The sequence below is a fragment of the Ictidomys tridecemlineatus genome, chromosome 5, assembly GCF_052094955.1.
Source record: "Ictidomys tridecemlineatus isolate mIctTri1 chromosome 5, mIctTri1.hap1, whole genome shotgun sequence".
In the NCBI taxonomy this organism is placed as follows: Eukaryota; Metazoa; Chordata; class Mammalia; order Rodentia; family Sciuridae; genus Ictidomys; species Ictidomys tridecemlineatus.
The window spans coordinates 99356349-99380521 of NC_135481.1; the positions used below are offsets into that span (position 1 = coordinate 99356349).

Below are 24173 nucleotides of genomic sequence, written 5' to 3' on the forward strand. Positions count from 1 at the left end.
AGCACTCCTGGGCTCAATCCCCAGTCCAGTCACCCCTCCCTGTGATCTTGTTGCCGTTTAGCTGAGTAGGCCAAGCTGCTTGTTCCCTTAGGACTTTTGCCCAGAACACACCAGAATGCCCCACCTGTCCCCTTTTGCCTCGTTAACTCAGCCTTCTATCCCAGCTACCTGGCACTTCCTTAGTCCCCCAGACTACTAGTCCTGACTCTTCATTTCTCTTATCAAAGTAGTCATTACTTGCAGGAGTCCTTGATTAATGTCTTCCTCTCTTTCTAGATCACAAGTCCAAGAAGAAATAAGCATGTCTGTCCTATTCACTTTGTATCCCCAGTCCTAGTACAGTGCCTGGTTCTACATGAGCACTTGGTAGATATTTTTAAATGACTGACTGTAACTTACCTCAGTGTCAGCTTCCTTCTTTGTAAAATGGGATCACAACTGATGTAGACATTATGAAGCTCAAGTAAAATAACATTAATAGCAATACATGTTATGTTCCTTTGTATTATATAAGCACTTTATTATGTATGATATTATTTGCATATAAAAATGATTTATTTTTGTTGTTTATGGTGTAGGGGATTGTTGATTTTTATTTTTGTGATGCTGGGGATTGAACTCAGGGCCTTATTCATGGTAGGTAAGTACTTTACCACTGAGTTATACTACACCCCTAAAAAACACTTTTTAGCCCCAAAGTAGCATGCATATATAAACTGTTTTTACTCTGTTCAGTTCTTTATCCAAAGAACCGAGAATTATCGGTGAGAAACTACACTCTGGGCTGTGGCAGTAGGTCAGGAGCCTGCAGGTGCACACTAGGACAGCAAGCCCGATGGCTGATGTTACCTCTTCTCAGGGAGGAGGAGGGTGACTTGATTTGGGTACCCATTCCAAAAGCCTAATCAAATGTGCCTTTGTTAGCAGTCACAAAGCTCCCACAGAATGTTGTTTGTGTGCTTTGAATTTGTAATGCAGTTACACAGCAGCAGGAGGACTGTGGATCTCTTTTTGGGTGGAAACCATTCTGTTTAGTAAACTCGAAGCTTTTGTCCACTGAGAAGATATGGCCTATGTGGGCAAGGACTGTGTTCTTGACTCTTAACTTCAGGCACCATTTGGATTACCTATTTCAGCTCTCTGGGCAGTGACTTCTTATGTAACTGTTTTTCATAGAGCGATCCAGATGAAAAGAGTACCAAGAACTCGCTTCCAGCCTAATAAAACATGGAGAGGAAAATCCCATCCAGAGAGAGCCCCAGAAGACTCTCGGCCAAGCTAGGCAGAGGAACAGAGATGAAAAAAGGGACTCGTCAACTTGGCGTGGTGGCTGCAGAGTCAGATAAGGACTCTGGATTTTCAGGTTAAAAATATCTTATCCTTTCTACATGATAATGAATGATGTGCCTGAAAAATTTTCTCCCTAAAACTCATTTGTGTGATAAGAATGAGAAGCTTTAACACAAAGGATAATGACTATCTGTTCTCACAAAATGGTCATTCTGATTCCATATGGCAGAGTATCAGTCAAAGTCACTGTGGGATTAGTTCTGAAAGAATGATTTGACATCTTTTCTTCAACTTAGGCTTTCAACTTTATTTATGTTTTGCAGTGCTAAGGAAGGAACCCAGGGCCTCACACACGCTGGGCAAGCACTGTGCCTCCGAGCTACATCCCCAGCTCAAGACTCAACTTTAAATCTTACATTTCCAAGTATTACAAATGGTTACTGGAAAAGAAATACTTGAATGCTCATAATTCCATGGGGGTTAGCTCCTTTTTCGTAGGAACAGATACATTTCAGGGAAAAAAAATACTACTGCAAGTTATCACTGTGTAACAAATTTGAAATCTGCCAGTTTAAAAGTTGTACTGTCGGGCATCATGTTACGAGGGGGATATGTCCTGGGAAACCCGTCCTTAGGTGATTTCATCACTGTGTGAATACCACAGAGTATACTTACACAAACCTAGATGGGGTAGCCTTCTACACACCCAGGCTGCACCACATATAGGTCTGTAATTGACCAAAGCATCACTATGTGGTGCATGACTACAATTTGTTAAGATAATTTTTTTGCTAAGAAAGTTATTATTTTACTATGCTTAAAAAGTCCACTCCTTCCAACAATCTTTCCTTCCTCATATCTGTCATTTGGTATTTGGTCTAGAGCTACCTGCCCAATACTACCTTCAGGCTATTAGGCAAGAAAGTGGAACAGTTTTCTTTAATAGCTTACCCGAAAGGGCTAGCTGTGTCCCCTCTGAATCTCTTAATTTTTGTGAGCTTCTTTTCATTTCCACACCTGAGGGAGTGGCTTGAACTACCCTCAAATGTTGAATTGATATCAACATTTTTGGGTCAGGGGATGCCAAGGATTGATGCCAGAGTATTGGGGCTGAATTAGCATCCTGAGAGTGAAACCTCCTCTAGGGGAAGATTTATGTCACCCAAGTTCACAGAGACAAATTGATCAGTTTTGTTGATTTACTCATGTATAGTGAGAAGTGCAACTGTTAGGAATACTAGAACTTTCCCATCTTGAGATCGATGTGTTCTCACCTCGTAGTCATGCTGAATGAGAAGCCAAAGTATAAATAGACCATTACTCATAGAGGAGCAGAGACTGACCAAGGGATTAGAGTAAGAGGAATTGGTTGCTGCCCAGGGATAAGGCAGTCCAGGGTTCATAGCACTGTTTCAGAGTCTTGCCTCGTTGTCAGGCTCGCCTACAGCCATCATTAAAACACTGGTCCTCAGACCCACTTCTGGAGATGCTGATTCCGAGGGACTGGGGAAGGCCTTGGAGTGTGGGGTTTTTAAAATAAGTATCTGTCATATAATCAGACAGGTTTGGGAAACTTTCCCCGTTTTCTTTTAACATCATGTTTGCTTTTTTGTCTGGTTTTCTTGTCATGAAGGTAATTCATACTCATTGAGAAACTTAGAAAAGTCAAAGAATAAACATTATTCACAGTTTTATTATCTGTAATTCTCAGTGCTATTGACTATATGGTACTTTTTCCAAAAACTTTAACTTCATTAAGCCAGTTCTTTAAAGAAGTCCTATATTATTCAGACATAGAGTGGTATTAAAAATAATCGAACTCATTATGTCCCCCCACATAGCCCCAGTGAATGCCTCCAGCCACTGCTGGGCCACAACCCCAGCCCTAATATCATTATTTCTAATACATTGTCCCATATTTGGTCAGTGGGAGACCCATCTGGGTAGCCCTTGTGTCTTTTTGACATTCCCATTCGTGTTTGAGCACCTCCTCGCTTTCTAGGACAATAAGCTGTCCAGGCTCATCTTGACCCTTCCCTGCCAGCGTCTTGGAATCAGCTGTTTCTCCAAGAGCCCCTGCTTTTGTGCTTCATGTGCAGAACAGCATTGAGAAGCAAGGTCCAGGTGTGGGGTATACACATTGTATGGCTTAATAGTTGGTAACTAGAGCACATTTGGATTACTTGAAAATAAACTTACCTAGGAACAAGGTAAATCAGTTCAGTTGGATCAAGGGTAGGACCCAGATACCCATAATTTTTGAGAAGTATCACTGGAGAGTCTGAGTCGTGCCCCTGTTGATGAATGTCCTTCCAATCACAGTCTTTGCCATGCTGCAGAAAATGCAGTTGTTGACAGTTGCATTTATTTATCCATTTACACTCCAGTATTGCCTTATCAATATTCTGAGATTCTTATTTTGGGGGGGTGGGTACTAGGGTTTGAACTCAGGGGCACTCCATCACTGAGCCACAGCTATTCTAAGATTCTTGATGAGCAATTCACATAATCCCAGACTCCTCAGTAGCAGAAAAAAACAGTCTTTTGGTTTACGCCAGCAGGTATTTAAGTACATCCTTTTTGTATGGCGTTACATAGGGACCTGTGTTCTCTTTGGCTTGTAGAGCATCCTGCTTTCACTCATTGTGAAGGATTCCTGGTAAGTACAGCCAGTAAAGGAGGAGCTTAACAGGGTGGAAGGAACAACAGAGAAGAGAAACATTTAAATGTTGGCTTTGACAAACTAATCCAGAATTTTATAATTGGAAAATTCAGGAAGAAGCTATTTCAGTTCCAGCATGGATATAAATTAGAGATTAACAGATTTTAATAGCTGTCAACAACTGCATTTTCTGCAGCATGGCAAAGATTATGATTAGAAGGACATTCATCAACAGGGGCATGACTCAGAATCTCAGTGATACTTCTCAAAAATTATGGATGCTCACTTCTCAGCATCAGGTTCTTCAAAGCTATGAACTAACTTTGAAACCTTCAACTCATTTCTCTGTAGACCTGATGATTACTTTCACATGAACTCTAACTGACACAGGTTTTTGCCTTTAAGAGAAGAAGGAAGGGAGTTAAGAACAGTTCTGAAATTTTTTGGGAGGGATAATTATGGAGGTCATGGAAAATCCAATGAAAACTAAAGACCCCAGAAAAATGGACAAAAACTCCTGTCCCAGATGTTCCTTTTAATTTCAGGGGTTCCTATATCTCAGGAGCTGGGTTAAGAGCCCTAGCTTAGAGCCTGCATGAACTAACCATGCTTCTGCCCACCAGATGGGAGCTCAGAATGTCTGAGCTCCGCGGAGCAGATGGAGTCCGAGGACATGCTGAGCGCCTTAGGCTGGAGCGGAGAAGACAGGCCACGGCAGAGCTCCAAAGCTGCAAGCAATGCCTTCCCTACACTGTCCCCCATGGTCGTCATGAAGAACGTTCTGGTCAAACAGGTGAGGAGGATGGATGTGGCCTAAAATCTTTGCAGATGAAAGTTTCTGATCTTCCTGTGTATAAACTCTCGTTCTCTGCCAAGGAGAGTTCAGAAGAGGCACTAGAACCATTCCAAGCTGTACTTTTCTGTCCTGGGTAGAGTTTGTTACCTTTCAATTGCTGACACTGTTTAAAAAGGAGCACAGGAGGCTGGTGATGTAGCTCCGTGGTAGAGCACTTGCTTAGTATGCTCAAGGCCCTGGATTTGATCCCTTGCACTGAAAAAAAAAAAAAAAAATCTACAAGAGTCATGATGTATAGTCTCATTTTTGAGACAGACTCAAAAAAATGAGGTGTTTTTTTTTTTTTTTATTTTTTTACTTATTTATTTATTTTCAGTACTGGAGATGGAACCCAGGACTTCCCACATGCAGAACAAATAAATAAGTACTCTATCACTGTGCTACACCCCCAGACCTTTTCATTTTATTTTGAGGCAAAATCTTGCTAAATTGTCCAGGCTAGCTTTGAACTGGCAATCCTCTTTCCTCAGCCTCCCCAGTAACTGAGATTACAGGCTTGTGCCACTGTTCCTGACTTTATTTGTTTGTAGTTTATCCATAAGGTTCTTAAGTGCTTTAGTCATACACAAAGGAACCAAGCCAAAATGTCATCACTTCACTGGTACATTCTAACATATGGCAGAGTCTAGGGCAAAAACAAAGTTGGATTTGTCCTGGGAATTTAGGGAGATGGGAATGTAAGACACGTTATTTGTTTTAGTAGAAGAGGCGATTCCCTCTCAGGTCATATTTTGAGCATTTTCTTAGTGATCAGATCAAAGCCATGGCATCAGTGACCCGGCAGCTGTTCAGTTTGAGAATGGCTGTAACAATGGCCCACGTAGCTTTTTGTGGAGATGAAAAAGTTCAGTTTTGGGATTTTTTGCATAACTATGCATATTATGTGATTATTGTCTAGATCTGAAAGAAAAGATTAGGATGAAAATCTAACATAAGCTCCAGTATTTGAAACTGAGAATTCAATCATATAAATCTGCATAAGTTAGAGTAGAAAAGTTCAAGGAATGGAAAAGATTGGTGTAAACTAAAGGACACTTAAACTTACCCTTCTTACCCTGAAATATCTCACAGCTCTTGCATGGGGGCATTGATGAGTCTATTTAAAGATCATGAAGTTTGAAATCGGCTTTAGCTTGATCTTTCCATCTGTGTCAGAGGTTAGAAGAACATGTCTGTGGCATGTCAGGAAGCCTTAGTGTCTTAACTGTTACCTGGTTATTTCTGAGGAACATAAACAAGGTAGCCCAGGGTGTTCTGAAAAGGAATTTTGCTTGGTAAACCATGTCTCAGCTGGAATCTCTTATTGAAAGGAAAAGAAAATAAAGACAGGAAGAAAGTGGAGCCCACCCGAGATCGTCCCGACCCCACCAAGGCTGCCCAGTGCTTTCTCCCCGCTCATTTCTTCCCTGTCGCTCACTCTGGCTCCTGGTCACTCCTTGTGTGGCTGTGTTATTAAGCCTTCTTTGTCGCAGGCTGGGCTGGTAGCTCCCGGAGTAAGTAGGCTTTTCCAGCAGAGCCACATTCTTCAGACAAAGAGACCTGCTGGCAAGGCTGCTGGGCTCTGTCAGGAGATGGGAGGCTTAGGGACAAGCTGGCCTCCTGGAGAGTCTAGGAGTTTTGTTTAGTTTTCGTTTCTAAACACTTTAGAATCCAGTACATTCCAAAAATAATAATATGATTTAAAAATCTCTGTATATTGTGTAATATTTTTTTAAAATTTTTTTCTTTAGTTGTAGATAGACACAATATCTTTATTTTATGTATTTATTTTTATGTGGTACTGAGGATTGAACCCAGGGCCTCACATGTTCTAGGCAAGTGTCTCTGTCACCGAGCTACAACTCCAGCTCCCTATTGTGTAATATTTTAACTATCGCTACTTGATTTTAGGAATTTTTCTTTTGAGGGTGATTCCATTTCTGCCAGGAAACAGTATGATCCTGCACAAGGTTAGGCACCATGGACTTCTGTTTCTTCATCTCGAACATGAAGGCTTAATGGGAAATGATTCTGAGGTCCTGTCCAAGTCTAAACTTTTGTTCTGTGTTCCCTTAGGTGTCTTCAATCTGAATAAGACAGTTTGTAAAAGCAGTAATTAGAGGATATTAACATCAACTTGAGGAAGAACAGTCCACGAAACTTATCTTGGAAAAGCAGTGCAGGGGATATTTGGGGAACAGCCTCGAGTTTTGATTCCAACTAAGCTGAATTAGGATGACCTTTCAGAAGACCCTGGGTTTTAGATGTCCTCAGTCAGAAAACTGGTTTCCAGGGCTCCAGAATGTGCGGTCCAGATGGTCCCATCCTTTGTACCGAAGAGGAGTTGTAGTTGGGCTAAAGTTCCTGTCCAACATGCAGGAGGCAGAAATGTGTGCAGAATGCTGGAAAGGTGGTCCATAATGACTCCAGATAAATCAGATGCCACCACATAACCCACCAAAACTGGGAACCTACAAGGCTCACCCTGCTGAGCTTCATCTATACTGGGATCTTTGGACCAGATTGGAGCTAGATTGGCTTTCAAATATCACAGACAAGTAGTCATGTCCTTCTCTGTTAGTTTTCATCTGAATCAGTACTTTAATAAAAATAAATGTACAGTTGAAGAGTAATATAATAAAGGTAAGTCAGCCTTTGGTTAAGATGGGTCTTAGAGTTAGGCACAGGAGGAATCCTCTGCATCACTTCGTAGCTTGGTGACTAAGCAAGTTATACCAACTTTCTAAGCCTCAGTTTTCTATTTATGAAGGGAAGTGGTAACTGATGGGGTTATTGTGGGGATTAAAGGAGGTGACACATTTAAAACATTGCCCACAGTGCCAGCCTGTTGTAGCCACCAGCACGTAGTAACTTTACTGTTTAAGTGGCTTTTTAAAGGGACCCAGAGATGTCTAATAGATCACAACACATGTGACCAAAGTTATTTCCGGGTATAGGAGGTTCCAGGCAGACCTAAACGAAGATTGTGGTGTAAAGTCACGTTTAGTCTTGAGAGGAGCACATTTTAACTTTCATGAGGAAATTGGATATCCATATTTTGATTATCTCAGCTACTTCACTGACCTACAATTTCTTTTTCTGAGTGGAAGAAAAATATATATTTCCTCAAGTTTTCCCTTAGGAAAGTTTTTAACGGTGTTCTGTCAGACACAAGTGGATATCCAAGCCCCTTTCCCAGCCGCGTGAGGGGTGCCCAGGCCATCTGAGTGTCCCATTCCCCTCTGAGGAGCCGTGCGCCTCTGTCCCCAATAAGCTGCTGTCTTCCTTTGCTTGCAGGGCAGCAGCTCATCCCACCTCCAATCGTGGACCGTCCAGCCCTCCTTTGAAGTGATCTCGGCACAGCCACAGCTCTTCGTCCTTCACCCACCTGTGCCATCGCCAGTCAGCCCAAGTCACGCCAGTGAGAAAAAATCAGACTCCAGAAACTACTTGCCCATTCTGAATTCTTATACCAAAATAGCCCCACACCCTGGCAAAAGGGGTCTTTCCCTCAGCCCAGAAGAAAGAGGAGCAAGTGGAATACAGAAGAAAATCTGCACCGAGAGACTGGGGCCTGGCTTGTCTTCCAGTGAGCCGTCCAAGACTGGCGCGGCCCCGTCCAGTCCCTCCGCTCCGGCCCCAGCCAGTGCCAAACTCGCTGAGGACTCGGCCCTGCAGGGTGTGCCCTCCCTGGTGGCAGGTGGAAGTCCACAGACTCTTCAACCAGTGTCCAGCAGCCACGTGGCTAAAGCTCCCAGCCTGACCTTCGCGTCCCCCGCCAGTCCTGTCTGTGCCTCAGACAGTACTCTGCATGGCTTAGAGAGCAGCTCTCCCCTCTCGCCACTGTCAGCCCATTACAGCTCACCTCTGTGGGCTGCAGAGCACCTCTGCCGCAGCCCGGATCTCTTTTCAGAGCAGCAGCAGAGCAAACACAGGCGCTTTCAGAACACCCTGGTAGTCCTACACAAATCCGGTTTGCTGGAGATCACTTTGAAAACCAAGGAGTTGATTCGTCAGAACCAGGCAACTCAGGTGGAACTAGATCAGTTGAAAGAGCAAACCCAGCTGTTCATAGAGGCCACCAAGAGCAGGGCTCCTCAGGCTTGGGCCAGGCTGCAGGCATCTCTGACGTCTGGGTCCAGTCATTCTGGCAGTGACCTAGAAACATTCTCTGATCACCCAGACATATAGCCCAGGAAGCATATCTTCCAGAGATTTGAATGGTTCTTTTAATTCTTGCTGTTACCTGCACCTGTGTCCCCAAGCTTATTTAAGAACTCTTCCTTCTAAACTCACTCATGAAGCCACGTGCTCTCCCCTGGCTGCTTTTGAACCTGTGGTCCATGCACAGGTTATGTATGTCTGCGCCATTGAGGACCTCCGATTCCAAGTGTCTTTTAGTCCCCTTTCCTTAGCCTACAAGCACATACCTGGATCACGGGGCAGAGCCGGGGAGATGATTGTGTGGGACTCTACTGTTACCTCCCTCCATCCCACTCGCTGCCAGATCAGGGGTGCCGTAACATGCATGAGCAGAGTGACACCTGTCGAGTCAGAGAGTAGGCGACACAAGGATGGCTTCATAGATCCTCCCTTGAGTGTCTTAGTCACAGAGAAGACAGAAAAATAAGAGGAGGTGTATTTGCCTCCCACAAGGCATCAAGCCAGCTGGGTGAGACCGAAAAGGCTTGAGGCACAGGCCGCATCTGGTGCACGCAGTTAATCATGTAAAGCTTTGTTTTCTTAGACTTGAAAGTCAGGAGAAAGGGTAGGACAGTTTGACTCATACACTTTAATCACAAGCCAGATTTCGCTTAAACGAGTGGGCAAAACACTTCAGATGCTTAAGGTATGGAATAGGTTCAGTACCATCTGGAATTGTAGTTGATAATTTGCTTTTGTTTTACTTAGAGACTGAAGAAAATAGACAAGGCCAGCATCTCTTGGTCAGCAGCTGGATGATTCTGGTTACTCACTTCCTTAAAACAGTGTGACCTGCTTTGTATCTGAAAAGCTCAAGGGGAGCTTCAGTGGTTCCCGAGTGCTCTAAGTGACCCCTCTGCTGCCTCCTTCATTGGCTTTTTCCCCGTTTGTTCTTTGTTTCCGTAGGAGAGGGAAACAGTGATTTTGCTTGTAAACTTTGAATTAATAAAACCTTCCTGAGGTTGTGATAATGAGGCCACAAAAAGTTGGGAAGCATTCTTGTCCCCTTGCTTTTTGTGTCTCAGATTCCCTCTGTCTCCTGGTGTGATGAGCAAGTATGGAGCAGTCTGTGTCCCTTTTATTCGTAGAAAGTTGGCAGCAAAGCCAGAGGCGTGATGTTGGTCAACATCTCGCTGTTACCTGCACCTGTGTCCCCAAGCTTATTTAAGAACTCTTCCTTCTAAACTCACTCATGAAGCCACGTGCTCACCCCTGGCTGCTGTTTGAACCTGTGGTCAAAAGGAGAATGGGCTGGGAAATTCCAGATGATGCACATTCTTTTCAGCCTCATATTATAACTGGATGTCTAAGGAGTGGAATTTCAAAGATCATCTTCTCATTTAAAAATTTTATCCTCTTGAAAATTTTATTATTAACAAATTACCTTAATAAGTTCTTATGATCAGTTTCACTTTTTCTGCAAAGGAGATGTCCTTGAGGTGTACTAAGCCCACAAGTTCATGTAGTATTTACCAGGGAGTCATAATAACTTGACATAGTTTAGAAATGCTAAGGCTTCAGGTTGCCTAGTAATGTGGTCACAAATGCACGATTTAGGTATGACTAATTTATAAATAAGCAACTTGGTAAAATCTGATCAACATAAAACTATTACCTGCCGTTTGCTTTCTAAAAGAATTTCCCAAACCACAGCAAATGTGTCCCTGAGCAGACTCAGCTCCTTGTAACATTTTCCTCTTGGCCCAGTCGGTTGCCTCCTCTGAGTCTATGTGGTGCAGTAGCCGCTCTGCTCTGCACCGTGCTAGGAAGCTTCCTATTTGGCAGCATATGTTTGGCAGCAAAGCTATAGAGACAGGTGCATTCTAACAGCCTGGGCTCCAGTCCTGAGTCTTACTGAGTGTCAGAAATCTGAAAACACTTGCTGAGAAACAAATGTATTCCATTGGAAAAACCCTCTGTGGAGCTGTACGCCTCTTGGACTCTTCTTCCTAGACTAAGGTTTGCAGTTCCCTTCCTGTCACTGTAAAAGAGGAAGAAAGCCTTCATCGGTCCTTACTGCTGAGTCCTCTCTGATCTTGCAGCTGGATCTGGCAGTCTCTGGGCGCTTAGCATGGGTGTCCTTTCCCTAGTTGAGCTGGAAGCAGACGAACCCAAGTAGAGAAGCTAAGTCTTGGAAGGAGAGATCCATTGAGGCCAGCAGCCAGACCAGCCAAGGGAGGAAGCCTGGAGATAACCAGAAGATCTCCATGGGTCACACCGGGCTGTGAGTACTGATGGCCTTAGTGCTGCATGATGCCCTTTGGTATGAAGTACTGCCGCACAGCTACTGTTTTCTAAAAGTGAGAAGCCAATTAGCTCAGGCCAGCCCTTAAGAGTTCTCTGGCAGGTTTTGTTGGCAATATTGAAACATCTAGAAAAAGTTTCTGATTGAATTGGTTATGGGAATGGAGTTTAATGACATTTGTAATTTATTACACATTGCTTTTTATTGATTATAGTACTGTCTGACTTTTCTTCTCTATTATAATTCTTTAAGCAGCAAAGTAACTCATGCATATATTGAAGTGGTTTTCCAGCTATGAATTCTGTAGGTAGAAATTTATTTACCAAATGTGAATTCTTTTGAGAAAGTATGAAGTTATGTAGAAATTGACTGTGAAATGTTAGAGAAAAATAAAAGTCACTTACTTGAAATTATTAGGCTGTTTTGCTTTATAACTGCTTAAAAAATACTGAGTGAAATCTAGAGCAAATATTTGAATTGGGTTAAGTCAAATATGGATACTCATGCCATTTGAGAATATTGGGATTGGACCTTGAATATGTGGAAATTTCATTGTTCAGACTTTCACCAGTGTAAACTTAAAAGGAAATGCAGGCGGTCTTACGGTAAGTGAGTGGCCTATTGCTCCCCAGGACTTGGAGGTTTATGCCGCAGTGTTTGGGAAGAGGAAGAGGAGAATCCAATCCAGCAATTTCTTCCTTTCTTTCTTTTTGAAATTTGTTCTTTTTAGATATACATGAGAATAGAGTGTATTTTTTGTGTGGGAGGCGGGTACCAGGAATTGAACCCAGGGGTGCTTAACCACCAAGCCACATCCCCAGCCCTTTTTATTATTTTATTTATCTTATTAGAGATAGGGTCTCACTGGGTTACTTAGGCCTTCACTAAGTTCTGCAGCTTGCTTTGAACTCCTGATCCTCCTGTCTCGGTCTCCTGACTTGCTAGGATTACAGGCGTGCGCCACCATGCCAGCAAGTAGAGTGTATTTTGACATATTATACATACGTGGAGTACAACTTATTCTAATTAGGACCTCATTCTTGTGGTAGTACACGATGAGGGGATCACTGTGGTGCATTCCTATTGTGAACATAGGAAAGTTATGTCTGATTCTTTCTACTATCTTTCCTGTCCCCCATCCCTTCGTTCCCCTTGGCAATCCAGTGATTTCTTCCATCTGACCTGACATTTCACAAATAAAACTTTAAAATGACAAAACTACTCCAGTTGTACTCTGGGATAAGCCACAGCCACGTCGGGTGGCGTTCTTCCCACAGCAGAGGCGGACTAGCAAGTTATCTCAGGGCCTCCCTCGTCCTGCTCGCTTGGGCTCTGCTCCCTGTTGAGGCCCATCTAAAGGCTCTCCAAGGGAGAAATGGTGTCCCCTGCTTCCTATGCCCGTTGGGAGCCCCTTTCTGGGGTTTTTAAGACACTGGGAATAAAAAAGCTTATCATCATTCAAAGGCCCAGAGGATTGTCACAGCCTATAAGTCTTATAGCACTATTTCTGTTTTATGGAATTGTTTTAAGTGACTTATGACTGGAATAAAAATGAGTAAAGCCAGGCGTGGTAGCTCATCATCCCAGCAACTCTGGAGCTGAGGCAGTAGGATCACAAATTCAAGGCCAGCCTCAAAAACTTGGCAAGACCCTATCTCAAAAAGGACTGGGGTTGTAGCTCAGTGGCAGAACACCCCTGGGTTCAATCCCCAGTACAAAAAGAAATAAAAAAGGTAAAGATGACTAGAGAAGGTTCCTCTTGAAATAAGGAGAACCATCATTCCTAAGAAGTGAAATCCAGAGAAGCAAGAGAGGACAAAAACGAACTGCCGTAAGGCTTAGGAGGCCCCTGTTGCTTGAGCCTGCGACTCTGTGCCCATCCTCAGTGTGACTTGTGTGGAGACGCCTGTCTAGGGCTGCCTGTTTGTGAACATGTCTGTTTAAGCCACATCTTTGATGCTATCACCATGGATGATGGCCTGTGCGATGGCATCCGAAGAGCGGCATTCACATGTTGTATCTATGATTCATTAACCGGTGACTTTGGTTAGGTCACTTAGCCTCTCTAGCTGCCCCCCCTCTCAGCTGAATAAAGAGCTGGTTATCTCTGGGGCTCTTCTCAATGCTAATGTTTCGTAAGGGCCGTAGCTGTGTTCCTGGTGAGCCACAAAATTAATATATTAAAAATTTAAAGAACCTGGGACACTTAGAAAAGAAGTTCCTGGTGCCCTGGGTAAAATTAGTTTAGTGTTCTGCCAGATTTTTACCCAGTGATATGTGACTCTGGGAGAAGCATTTTGCCAGTCTGCACTGGTTTTGCCTTTTCAAAAATTTTTGAACATGAATTCTCTAATGTCCAAGTGAAAAACTGCACTCAAAAGAATTCTTATTGGCCCAAGCCAGACATGGTGTTGCACACCTGTAAGCCCAGATAGTTGGGAGGCTGAGGTAGGGGATCACAATTTGGAGGCCAGCCTGGGCAACTTAGCAAGACCCTGTCTCAAAATTTAAAAACAAGGGGGGACTGAGGATTTAGCTCAGTCCATGAGGCCTTGGGTTCAACCCGACTACCACCAAAATAAATTTTTTTTTTAATAAAGCCCTAAAGGAGAATAATGTGGGTTTAGGCCACCACATGTCCTTTGCTGGTCTGCAAATAGTCCTGTCCTTTCATCTGCGATGAAGAACATGTCTGTTTTATCTTTGGCTTTTTATTCCCTCTCCCTGTGTCAGGATCCTTGCGTTGACACAATGGTATTTTCACATCAATAGTCAGAGACAACACATGCGGTGGTTCTTTGTGAGGTCTTTATTCTGGTCCCAGCCTCCAGTGTCACCTTTCATCCACATGGGTGATATGCTGGCCACGCAGTGCAGGCAGAATGGTCCAGACAGGCAACCATGCGATGCATCTGTCTCTTGCAGCCTTTATCTTCCTTATCAAAAGAGGAAGGGGGGACTGGGGTTGTGGCTCAGTGGTACAGCGCCCGCCTAGCATGCATGAGGCACTGGGTTCGATTCTCAGCACCACCTAATTGTAAGATAAAGATATTGTGTCCACCTAAAACTAAAAACTAAATATTAAAGAAAAAAGGAGGGGAGTAGTCCTTGCTGTATGGTTGCCATCTTGAGGTCATCATGTGATACAAAAGTCCGTCTTAAAAGTGTTTTAAAATGGATCTGCACAGCCGTGCGCAGTGTCGCAAGCCTATAATTCCAGTGACTCAGGAGGCTGAGACCAGAGGATCACAAATTTAAGGCCAGCCTCAGTAACTTAATGAGACCCTGCCCCAAAATAAAGAAAGTAAAAAGGGCTGGTGATGCAGCTCGTTGGTAAAGCGCCCCTGGGTTCAATCCCAAGTACCAAAAAAAAAGCTCTGGCAGCAGTGAGAGCACTCGGCCTCTTGTTTGCTTGAAATAATGAAGTCTCTCTTCCACCAAGACCTCAGGCACAGTGAACTTGAAGAGAGTCGAGCCAGGAGGGTCCCTCTGCCTGACTTTCTGGGAGATGTTGAGGGGTCCACGTGTGACAGTGGCTCTTCCCTCGGAGCCCCTCCTCCTCCTCAGAGCACGTGCTTGATGAAGGATGGTTATGCAAGACTTAGAGAATTGCTTGAAAGAACAGGCTGCACGATTCCTGCCTCCAGTCGCAGCAGCTGGGATACACGGCGAGAAAAGCCCATGGAGCGCGGTGAGCAGCGGTGTGGGTGGAAGCCGCCAGGAAACCAAGGCAGTCAGCCAGCCCCATGAGGCCGGGCCGGCTGAGCCACGGGTGTCCCTGCGTCTCGCCAGCCTGGAGGTAAAAATAGGTGCCTTTCATTTTCCTAAAGACTCACTTTCTCTCATGAATCAGTGGCCGCAGAAGGATGCTCACTCCTGGTGACCGTTCTCAGAGCAGAGGACAGCAGCCTCCCTGTCTGGGAACAGCCCCCAGGCTCTGCTTGCTGGGTGGGCAGATGGCAGCCCTGGGCCTGGAGCCCGCCCTTCACATGGGCTGCGAGTGACAATCTAAACCCTGAAAAATCGGGACCTGCTACTACACTCTATGGAGATGGTAAACCATGATCTGTCTCTGCAGAGGCCTAGATGAAATCCCCATCTCTCCTCATCTCTGCTGCAAATGAGCTGATTGTCCCCAGAGGAGCAGGGGAGAGTTCCCCCTTCACCTTCCTAGAGTTCTCTGGAATGAAGTGACCATAGATCCTTCAGGAGAAGGGGCATAGGGTTTGTTAGCATGCACGGGGGTAAATCACAGGACTGCCCTGGGGGTCCAGCGAGGCCCAGATGCCCTGTGCCCTTCTGCAGGGTGGGACAGGAACTAGGAAGACAGAGGCAATTCAGAGGAAGTGAGCCTCAGGAGGAAGGCATGGGCCAAGGGGACGGTCATTCCTCAATGATCTTTCTTTGGAAGAATGAACAGGCCAGGGAGACAGCAGGAGCTGGTGACCTTCCTCGGTCTTTCTTCCTGGGACGTGAGGTGAGTTAGTGAAACCTCAGGGAGGGGACCAAAGACAAATGCACTCCTCTTTGGCAGGTCCAGGCCTTACACAGTTAAGGGAAATTCAGAGTAAAGCTGCTTCCATCATGTGCTGTTCTCTGAAAACCTTTAACTTAAAATAATAGCATACCAGGTGCCATATTTTGGGGTGAAATGCCCTGGGATTCTTCATCCCAGTCAGGGGAAGGAAATGGAAGATGATAGAGCCAAATAGAACATGGTCCTCTCCACAGATCCTGTGTCATCTTTGACATGTGCAGGAAACCCGGCTCTAGAGGCAGAGCTTCCCCTGAAGGCGGACTTCTGCTCCCCTCTGTTCTCCAGCAAGGCCTTCCGGCCTCTCACTGTGCAGCTCAGGAAATGCAAACGAGTGTTCACCTAACCAGAGCACACAGGACGGGCAGGAGCCCACCACAACCAACGATGCTGAGCCCACAGCCTGGCCATGCAGTCACAGGTATGACCCAGGGCACACAAGTTCAAGAATAGTCCCCTACACTGTGGCAGGCCAAGAGGGACCAAGATCCAAGCCAAAGCTCTTGTTGAGGTGTACATAGGCATATTGCACCTTTCAGCCTGTGATCATTTTATTCTTAAAGGCTTTTACAAGCATCAGCTTTGTGGTGAGCATCTAGCTAGTAAATTACTAACATTGCTGATTATACCAGTCAGGTTGGGTCATAGTGACAATGTCACTTCTGTTCAACCCATAGCCAGGACTGGCCTCCTGGCCCTATCAACCACGGGAGGGTGGAGAGAATACACACTGAATGGTAACTGTGCTAGTCAGCTTTCTGTGGCTGTAACAAAATACCTGAGAGCAACAATTTAAAAGGAGGAAAGGTTTATTTTGGTTCACAGTTTCAGAGATTTCAGCCCATGTTTGCTTGGCCTGGTGGCTTTGGGCTTAGGTTAGAGGGAGCACCCCAGGGCAGAAGTGCATGGGAGGAAAGCTGCTCAGCTCACAGCAACCAGGAAGCTGAGAGAGAGGAAGGGGCAGGGGTCCCCATGTCTCCTTTGAGGACATACCTCCAGTGACCTACTTCCTCCACCTCCTGATGTTTACACTATTCCCCAGCAGAACCCCAGGCTTCGGATCGAGCCTTCAACACATGAGACCACGAGGATATTTAAGGTCCAAACCATCAAAGTAACTGTCTCTGATTTTTTGTCTTAATTCAGGGGAAGGAAGGGTTCTGTAAATCTCACTTTGGGGACCTTTAAAAATCCCAAACATGTCTGTGGTCCTCATCACTCAGTTATTAACTCCTCCTCAAAAATGTGTGTTCCCAGGGCTGGGGATGTGGCTCAAGCGGTAGCACGCTCGCCTGGCATGCGTGCGGCCCGGGTTCGATCCTCAGCACCACATACAAAGATGTTGTATCCACCGAAAAATAAAAAATAAATATTAACATTCTAAAAAAAAAAATGTGTGTTCCCAAACTCTTATCATCTCCACTTCTTCAAAGTTTTGATGATTCCCAAAGCTTAGCAACCACAGCATCGGCACTGTTACTTCAGGGTAACAAATACATTAAATTGTTTGTGTCCTAGGCATGAGCCTACCTGTAAGGTATCAAATGTGACTGACACAGACATGGTCCCTGCTTCTAGTCCTGCGGGATGGTAGTGATGACCATCAGTCAGTCATGTGCCCCTTTGATGATCTGGGTGTCACTAGATGGCCTCTGCATGGTAGGCAAATGCTCTACCAGGGACCCACACCCCAGTCTTCTCACAAGGCCTTAGGTGTCCAAAGTTGGGTGTATTTGCCAGGTCAAGGCGGTAACTCCTACTCCCTCCTACTTTTATCCCAGAGATCAGTGCTTTGAAAACCTTTGGGTTAGCACACTTTGATGAGGGCGAGAGTCCTTACTGTCACATTACTAAATGGAGAACAGAAATGTTGCAATAGGCACCATGTATGGATTAGTTGACCATCCACCCCACACCAGGCAAGCATACCTGGAGAGGGTGCTGGGAGGTGGACTTTCCTGCTTAGCCACTCACCCCTAGACCTCTGAGCTCACCCACAACAGCCCCTGCCTGCTGTCCCTGGGCTGGCCCCATTCTGCCAGCAGAAGCATTCGCAAGATCCTCTCCTGCCTTAGCCTGGTCCCTGCCCTGGCAGTACGCAATGCTAGTGCCCAGGACCTACACACATACTGTGCTCCCTGGCCTTGGAGCTCTGGCATCTGAGCCAGGAGCTGTGACCTGTGGGAAAAGCAGTGGTGCGGGACTATGCCTGGTGCCCAAGGCGAGCTACGGACCAGAGCTGCAGGCGCTCTGCAAGGCCTCCAGAGGAGCCCAAGGTGTGTTGAGATTTGAGTCGGGGCAGAGGCATGATGGTGAGATGGAAACATCCCAGCTTCATGCCTTGATCTGGTTTCTGTGTGATCCTAGCAAGTTACATAACCTCTCTGGGCCTTGTTTCCTCATTTGTTGGGTTACTCTCTGTCAACACTAGAAGACTGTTGTGCCTTAATGGAAAGCATCTAGTGCAGTACACTGGCCTCCCTCAATAAGCAATGATCATAAAATTGTTCCGCACGGAAACGCTGCCGGTCAAGGTCCAAGGCCAGCATTCCACTTCGTACTTTCAGTTAGTGACCAGCAAATCAGCCAGCTCCCTGCCTGCTTCTGGCAACCTGCTGCGCCCAGAACAGAGCCCCTCCTAGGTGCACACCCTGCAGAATACCTGCCAAGCACGGTCAGCCGCTCTCCTAGCCTGTCCCAGGCCTCGCCCCTCTTTAGAGCTGCAGAGCCGATGGGTGGGGAGCCACAGAAGAATCAGGAGTACTGACAGTCAGCCCTGGCCAGGATCCTTAAGCTCACACCTGTCCTAGCTGGTGAGTCAGTCTCCAGTCTCCTGCACACCTGTGTCAGGTGAGCATCTCAAACTCCCTTGGCAAATGTGCAAAGCTGGGACCTACAGCAATAGCTCTCTAGCATCACATTGGGATAGTCCCTGGAAGGGGGGTCATTCATATTCATGCTATAAGTATGGTCAGCAGCTTCACCATCACCTCGGAGCTTGTTAGAAATGCAGGGCCCCAGGCCCTTCTGCATTATTAACAAGATCCCATGATTCCCAGCATCCTCAGGTCAGTATCAGGAACATCAACACCAGCTTTACTAAATGCTGTGCATCGTCCAAGTCGGCACACCTCTCAGCTATTACACCCCTTTGACAAACAATGATATCACCTGCCATTCATTCAACAAATCCTTAGGAGTGACCATCTGAGAGGCTCTATGCTAGGGATTGGTGATTAAAAAAAAAAAAAAAAAAAAACCAAAACAGGTGCCACTCTGCTGGGGAAGAGCTCAGAGGCCAATGGGATAGAATTTCAACCTCATCACTTACTAGCTGTGTGTCCCTGGGCGCCTTTCTCAGCCTCTCTGAGTTTCCAGTTTCCTTTGCCGCAGAACAGGACTAATAGCCACACCGCACAGGGCTGTGGTCATGATTCAGTGAGCTTCCCTGAGCCAAGTCCTCACCAGGCCTGGATCTAGCATGAGCTCAATGACAGTCGCTACTATGACAAGCAAAAAAAAAAAAAAAAAAAAAGCCCACGGGGTGGCAGAGAGGAGGGAATGTGGGGAAGACACCAGCTCGTGGCATCTGGGGAGGGGGGCGATAGGGACCAGAGCGAGGTCGTGAGCGCGGAGAACCTTCTCGGAGGGGCTCAGGCCGGGGGCGCGCTCTAGGGACGCTGTGATGCACCCGCAGCACTGGGGACCGTGTGTGTGGCGGGTGTTTGCACTCACGGACGCCGGCTCCGGATCAGGCCGTTCTCCCTACTCTGCTGTCGCGGACAGGAGTCTCTCCAGTTCGTCTGCTACTGGCAACTTCAGATCGCGCCCTGTCCCCCGGATGCCCTTTGTGGCTCGGCGAGGCCACCCCGCAACAGTCCTCCAGTCCCGGGGAGCGGGCGCCTGGGGAGCGGGGCAGGGCGGGCGGCATCTGGCGCCCCCTTCCGGTGGACCTGAGCCGCTGCAGCTGACCGCCCGCCCTGGAGGCTCGGTCCCTCCGCCTGGGCGGTGAAAGGACCCTGGCGCGCGGGTCCCAGGAATCGGGGTTCTGTGGTCCTCGGGGGTGCACCATTGTTTCTGTAACTTAATTTCCGCTCCTGAAAGCGTTGCTAATGAACCACTCTCCCCGGGATCCGTCGCCCCTCCCGGCTGGCTGCTCGGTGTTAATGACCCGGCCCCGTGACTCTGTTCAGCCCGTGGGTACAATAGCCCTTCCCGGCTGCTGGTGGCCTCTGCGACTCCGCTCCATCAAAACCAAATTTTGTGTCATTTCCTTCCCCCGTCTTTCCAGCTCTGAAATCACGTCCCCCACTGCTTTTCCTCTTGGCCACTGCGCCTGCCTTCTGCCTGCTGTCCACAGCACAAACACTAAGGGAAAGGGTCGGGGACTGGGGCTGGTGGCCCAGGACCTCAGCACACCCCGGCAGAGTCCACAGGAGAACTCAGCTCTCCCGAACTTGGCCTCTGGGGGCCACCAGCTTATCAGCCTTCAGGAGCCAACTAGGCAAAGGAAGGATGTGGGAAGCTCAGTGTGGGACGGTGGGGAGGAGTGGAGTCTGTGGCAAAGTAGAACCTGCGTGTCCTTTGGGGGGTCATGTCGATGACTCAGAACCACTGGGCACTGAGTCATTGACACTGGCATTACAGTGTGGTGACCTTTCCAGGATGCTGCTTACTGGTGGGGGACTTGTGAGTGCCCCTGCCCACTTCTATCCACCAGAGGCCTCGTTTCTGCCCCTCTGCCTGGCCCCTCTTCCTCCTACCCGCTGTGAAGAAGTTACCAGGCAGCCCCTCCGCCGCTCCCACGGGGCCTCTTGCCCCCAGCCCTGTGCTTATGCCTGCGACGTCACCCTGCGCCTCTGTTGAAATCGGCTTTCTCCACCGTCTCAGCGGCTGGCCCACCTGTCAGCCAACCGCCAGGAAGCAAAAGAAGGCAGCTTGGTTTCAAGGTGTTCAGCAACAAAGGCCTCAGCATTTGGAATTATTTTTAGGGAGATATTAGTGGTAGGTATTTCAGGCATGACAAGGAGGCCAGAAAAAGGGCGTTTGGGGACAGGAAGGGTAGGAGGAGCCCACACTGGGCGGCCCTCCTGTCTGGAAGACCTCACTGTTCAGCTCGCCCAGCTCTGCTTTGCTAGGGTTCCAGCTCAGCTCCTGCTCCTGCCCCAGAGTTCTGCACCAACACTGTCCTCAGGAGGGAGGACGCAAGTGAGCCCCTCCTCCAGCCATCCTGTGACCTCTAGGAGGCTTCTCTTTCCCAGAGTCCTAGATGATCTTGCCAGCACACCTGCTTCTACCTGCAGAGGTACCACCAGAGGCCGAAACTGTCAGCTCTGTAGGGCAGAGGCTGAGCCTCATTCCTTTCTCTGTATCCCACAATGCCTGTCATGTTGTAGATGCTTAATAAATATGTTGAATGAATGAGTCAATGAATTAATGCATGAAATTTTCACTCCTTGTTACTTTTCAGAAAGGCATTTATTGGATGTTTACAGTGGGCCACAACAAAAAAAGTCTAGTGTCTGGTGGAAAGGAGAGACTCAAGAAGGCATCCTTGGGGCTGGGGATGTGGCTCAAGCGGTAGCACGCTCGCCTGGCATGCGTGCGGCCCGGGTTCGATCCTCAGCACCACATACAAACAAAGATGTTGTGTCCGCTGAAAACTGAAAAATAAATATTGGAATTCTCTCTCTTTCTCTCTCTCTCTAAAAAAAAAAAAAAAAAAAAAAGAAGGCATTCTTGGTTTGAAGCCCAGCTTGGCCATTAATTAACCACGAGTCTTTGGGAAAGTTATATAACCTCTCTGTGCCTGTTTCTTTTTCCTGGAGAATAGTCATTATAATACAGCCTACCTGAATGGGCTGCTGTGAGGAATAAATAAGTTAATATAGGCAAATTGTATGCATGATGAGCTCTTGGCATGTTGTGAATGCGCAGTAAATGTTGATCATTATTACTACTAGTAATAGAATTACTGCATCAAAAACAATGTCCGTGCTCTACATGAGAGAGGGGAACCTCTCCAAGAGAGAGCAACACAGTTGGGACACAAACCCACAGGATGGAGTAAGTCAGATGGCAGAGAGCTGTCAAGAGCAGGAGAAGCTGGCTTCGGTGGAACACACCTGTACTCCCAGTGGCTTAGAAGGCTGAGGCAGGAGTATCAGGAGTTCAAAGCCAGCCTCAGCAACAGTGAGGTGCTAAGCAACTCAGTGATACCCTGTCCCTAAATAAAATACAAAATAGGGCTGAGGTTGGGGCTCAGTGGTCGAGTGCTCCTGAGTTCAATCCCTGGTACAAAAAACAAAACAAGAGCAGGAGGAGTTTGGTCAGGAGATTTGGCAGGAGGCTGGACCCTTTGAAGAGAAACCCCAGGGAGAAGAGCCATATGGAGAGCCCCGACCACAGGAGGAGGTACTCGGACCCCCAGGTTATAGAGAGGAGTGTCCACCGGACACAGAGGGAACTGCCTTGCCTGCTAGGAGGGGACATTGAACATAAGGTCACGCCCTAGACACCAGGCTTCCTGCTCTGATCCTCTCTGCTCTTGGAGACCGTCCCTGCTGCTGAGGTGGTGCAGACAGGCAAGCATAGGGGTTCCTGCAGGTCCTTCTTTGGGTGCAGAGGGACTCGGGGATCTCAGCTGAGCTCTTCAGCAGCTCTGGGCTGACACCCTCAGAAGTGGTCTCCGCCCTGTAGGATACTGTGGGTCATTCAGATAGCATCCACCCTGGTCTCACCCAAAAGGACACTGTGAGCCTGCATGTGTCTGGGTTTTGTGACAAGTGATCAGAGGGAGGAAGCAGGGTTCTTGGGAAATGCATCTGGGGACAGAATATCCAAGTGTGGCTGCAGGGTATGTCCTCACACCCCATCATTCCCAAACAAATGCAATTTCCAGAAATCGTGGGCCTCTGCCCCCATGCAGCCTCCTTCCTCCACTCTGGGCCATAGCCCTGCTCCTGTGCATCCTGCCTGGCCCAGAGGTGGCCTCCTCCAGGAAGTCTTCTAGCCCACAACAGTTGAGTGATGCTCTTCTCCAGGCTTCCGTAGCAACTGTACTCCCAGCAGTGCCAGGCCACTGAATCCCTACTGTCTGCAATCCGGGGTCAGGCTCTGGGTCTTGTTCATCTTTGCCTTTCTGGTTCCTGGTGTTTGTGCTCAGCTTGGAGTCAGCTTCCGTGACTGAGGAATGAGGAGTAGTGAGGCCAGCACTGTGCAGAGTGAGAGGCGCCAGGGCAGAAGCAGAGGCCCAAGAGCAGTCGATCCCCGGCTTCGTCCCCACCAGCAGGCTCGCCTGGCTGGCAGGCAGGTCCAAGTTCCTGCCTCCTATCTAAAGCAGGAGCACCTCTGCTCCCCTCCCAGCCCTCCTTTTCTCCCTGGAGGAGTGGCCACCTGCAAGCCTCCATGTGAGTGTGCCCAGAGGTGGGACAGAAGAGAGGAGGACTCTCATGAGCAGGGAGGTCATTTGGAGAGCTCAGGTTACAAAAAGGATCGAGGGCATTTTGGGGACCAAATGCATGGACAGTGACAATGATAATCATGTTCCTAGGGAAGGAAACATGTCCCTAGGACCTAGGATTGACTTGTCTCAGCAGAAGAGATGTGGGTTCAAGACTCCTTAAGGTTGCCCTGGGGTGAAGCAGTTCATCCTTAGCCTAATCCAGCCCCAGGGCCTGGGCCCAAGCAGCGAGTGTCTCATCCAGCCTGGAGGGAGGGGCCAGGGGACCCCTGATTCCTACTGCTCAGGCAGATGGCTTGGGGGAGTCATAGAGAGTCATGCTGCCAAGTATGGCTTGCAGATGTCCCCTGAGCCACACGAGGTGGCCAAGTGTTTAGTTAAGAATGATACCATTGGCTGTCAACTGGTGGGTCAAGAACAGCAGCAAGTGCATGGGGTGGCTCTGAGTCCCAGAGTCATGATCCTCCCTCCACCCCAGTGCTCCTGACAGCCTGTCCTTGGGGGTCATCCTAATCCCCTGACTTAGCCTTCAGAGCTTCTTGGGCCTCTCCCCAGCACTCCTCCAGTCCTGCCTCCTGCCTGAGAAGTGCCTCTGACACCCTTTCCCTTCTTAGGAGCCACACTCCTGCCCCCACCAGACTCCTGTTACATCTCACTCAGACAGAGCATATGGGCGCCGTCAGTGCCCAGCCTGCAGGCTCTCCCACTCTATCCTCCAACGCTCTGCTTGCTGAATTCTCGCCCTGATCCTGCTACTCCCTTGTTCGAAACCTTTGCTGGGTCCCCGCTGCCTGTCAAAATTGCCACAGATCCCTTAGCCTGGCTTAATAAGCCCTTTCTGCGGGCGTCCCCACTGCCAGTCTTCAGGCCCTCTCTGAGGGCTCTGGGGCTCCCAGCCTGTCCCCCCCACACACACATGGAAAATCCCTCTTTGTCCTTCTC

At 47.5% G+C, this 24173-nt stretch overlaps 1 protein-coding gene and 1 long non-coding RNA gene across 2 annotated transcripts; one reads left to right on the plus strand and one right to left on the minus strand.

Annotated features, from left to right (window-relative positions):
* The first annotated feature begins 1227 nt into the window (after positions 1–1227).
* Positions 1228–11645, plus strand: Cipc (CLOCK interacting pacemaker). Its single transcript, XM_040274643.2, has 3 exons — positions 1228–1363; positions 4576–4745; positions 8085–11645. The coding sequence occupies exons 1-3, from the start codon at positions 1228–1230 to the stop codon at positions 8976–8978; spliced, it is 1200 nt and encodes a 399-aa protein (XP_040130577.1). The 3' UTR covers positions 8979–11645.
* Positions 5082–20382, minus strand: LOC120886267 (uncharacterized). The gene is made up of 2 exons (XR_005729107.2): positions 19505–20382; positions 5082–15028 (listed from the first exon to the last, which is right to left on the minus strand). It is a non-coding gene; the product is annotated as an uncharacterized LOC120886267 (long non-coding RNA).
* Positions 20383–24173: the final 3791 nt, after the last annotated feature.

Coding starts and splice junctions, on each gene's coding strand:
- Cipc (XM_040274643.2), top strand. CDS start 1,228: ATGGAGAGGAAAATCCCATCCAGAGAGAGCCCCAGAAGACTCTCGGCC. Junction 1,364..4,575: donor TAAGGACTCTGGATTTTCAG/GTTAAAAATATC, acceptor TCTGCCCACCAG/ATGGGAGCTCAGAATGTCTG. Junction 4,746..8,084: donor AGAACGTTCTGGTCAAACAG/GTGAGGAGGATG, acceptor CTTTGCTTGCAG/GGCAGCAGCTCATCCCACCT.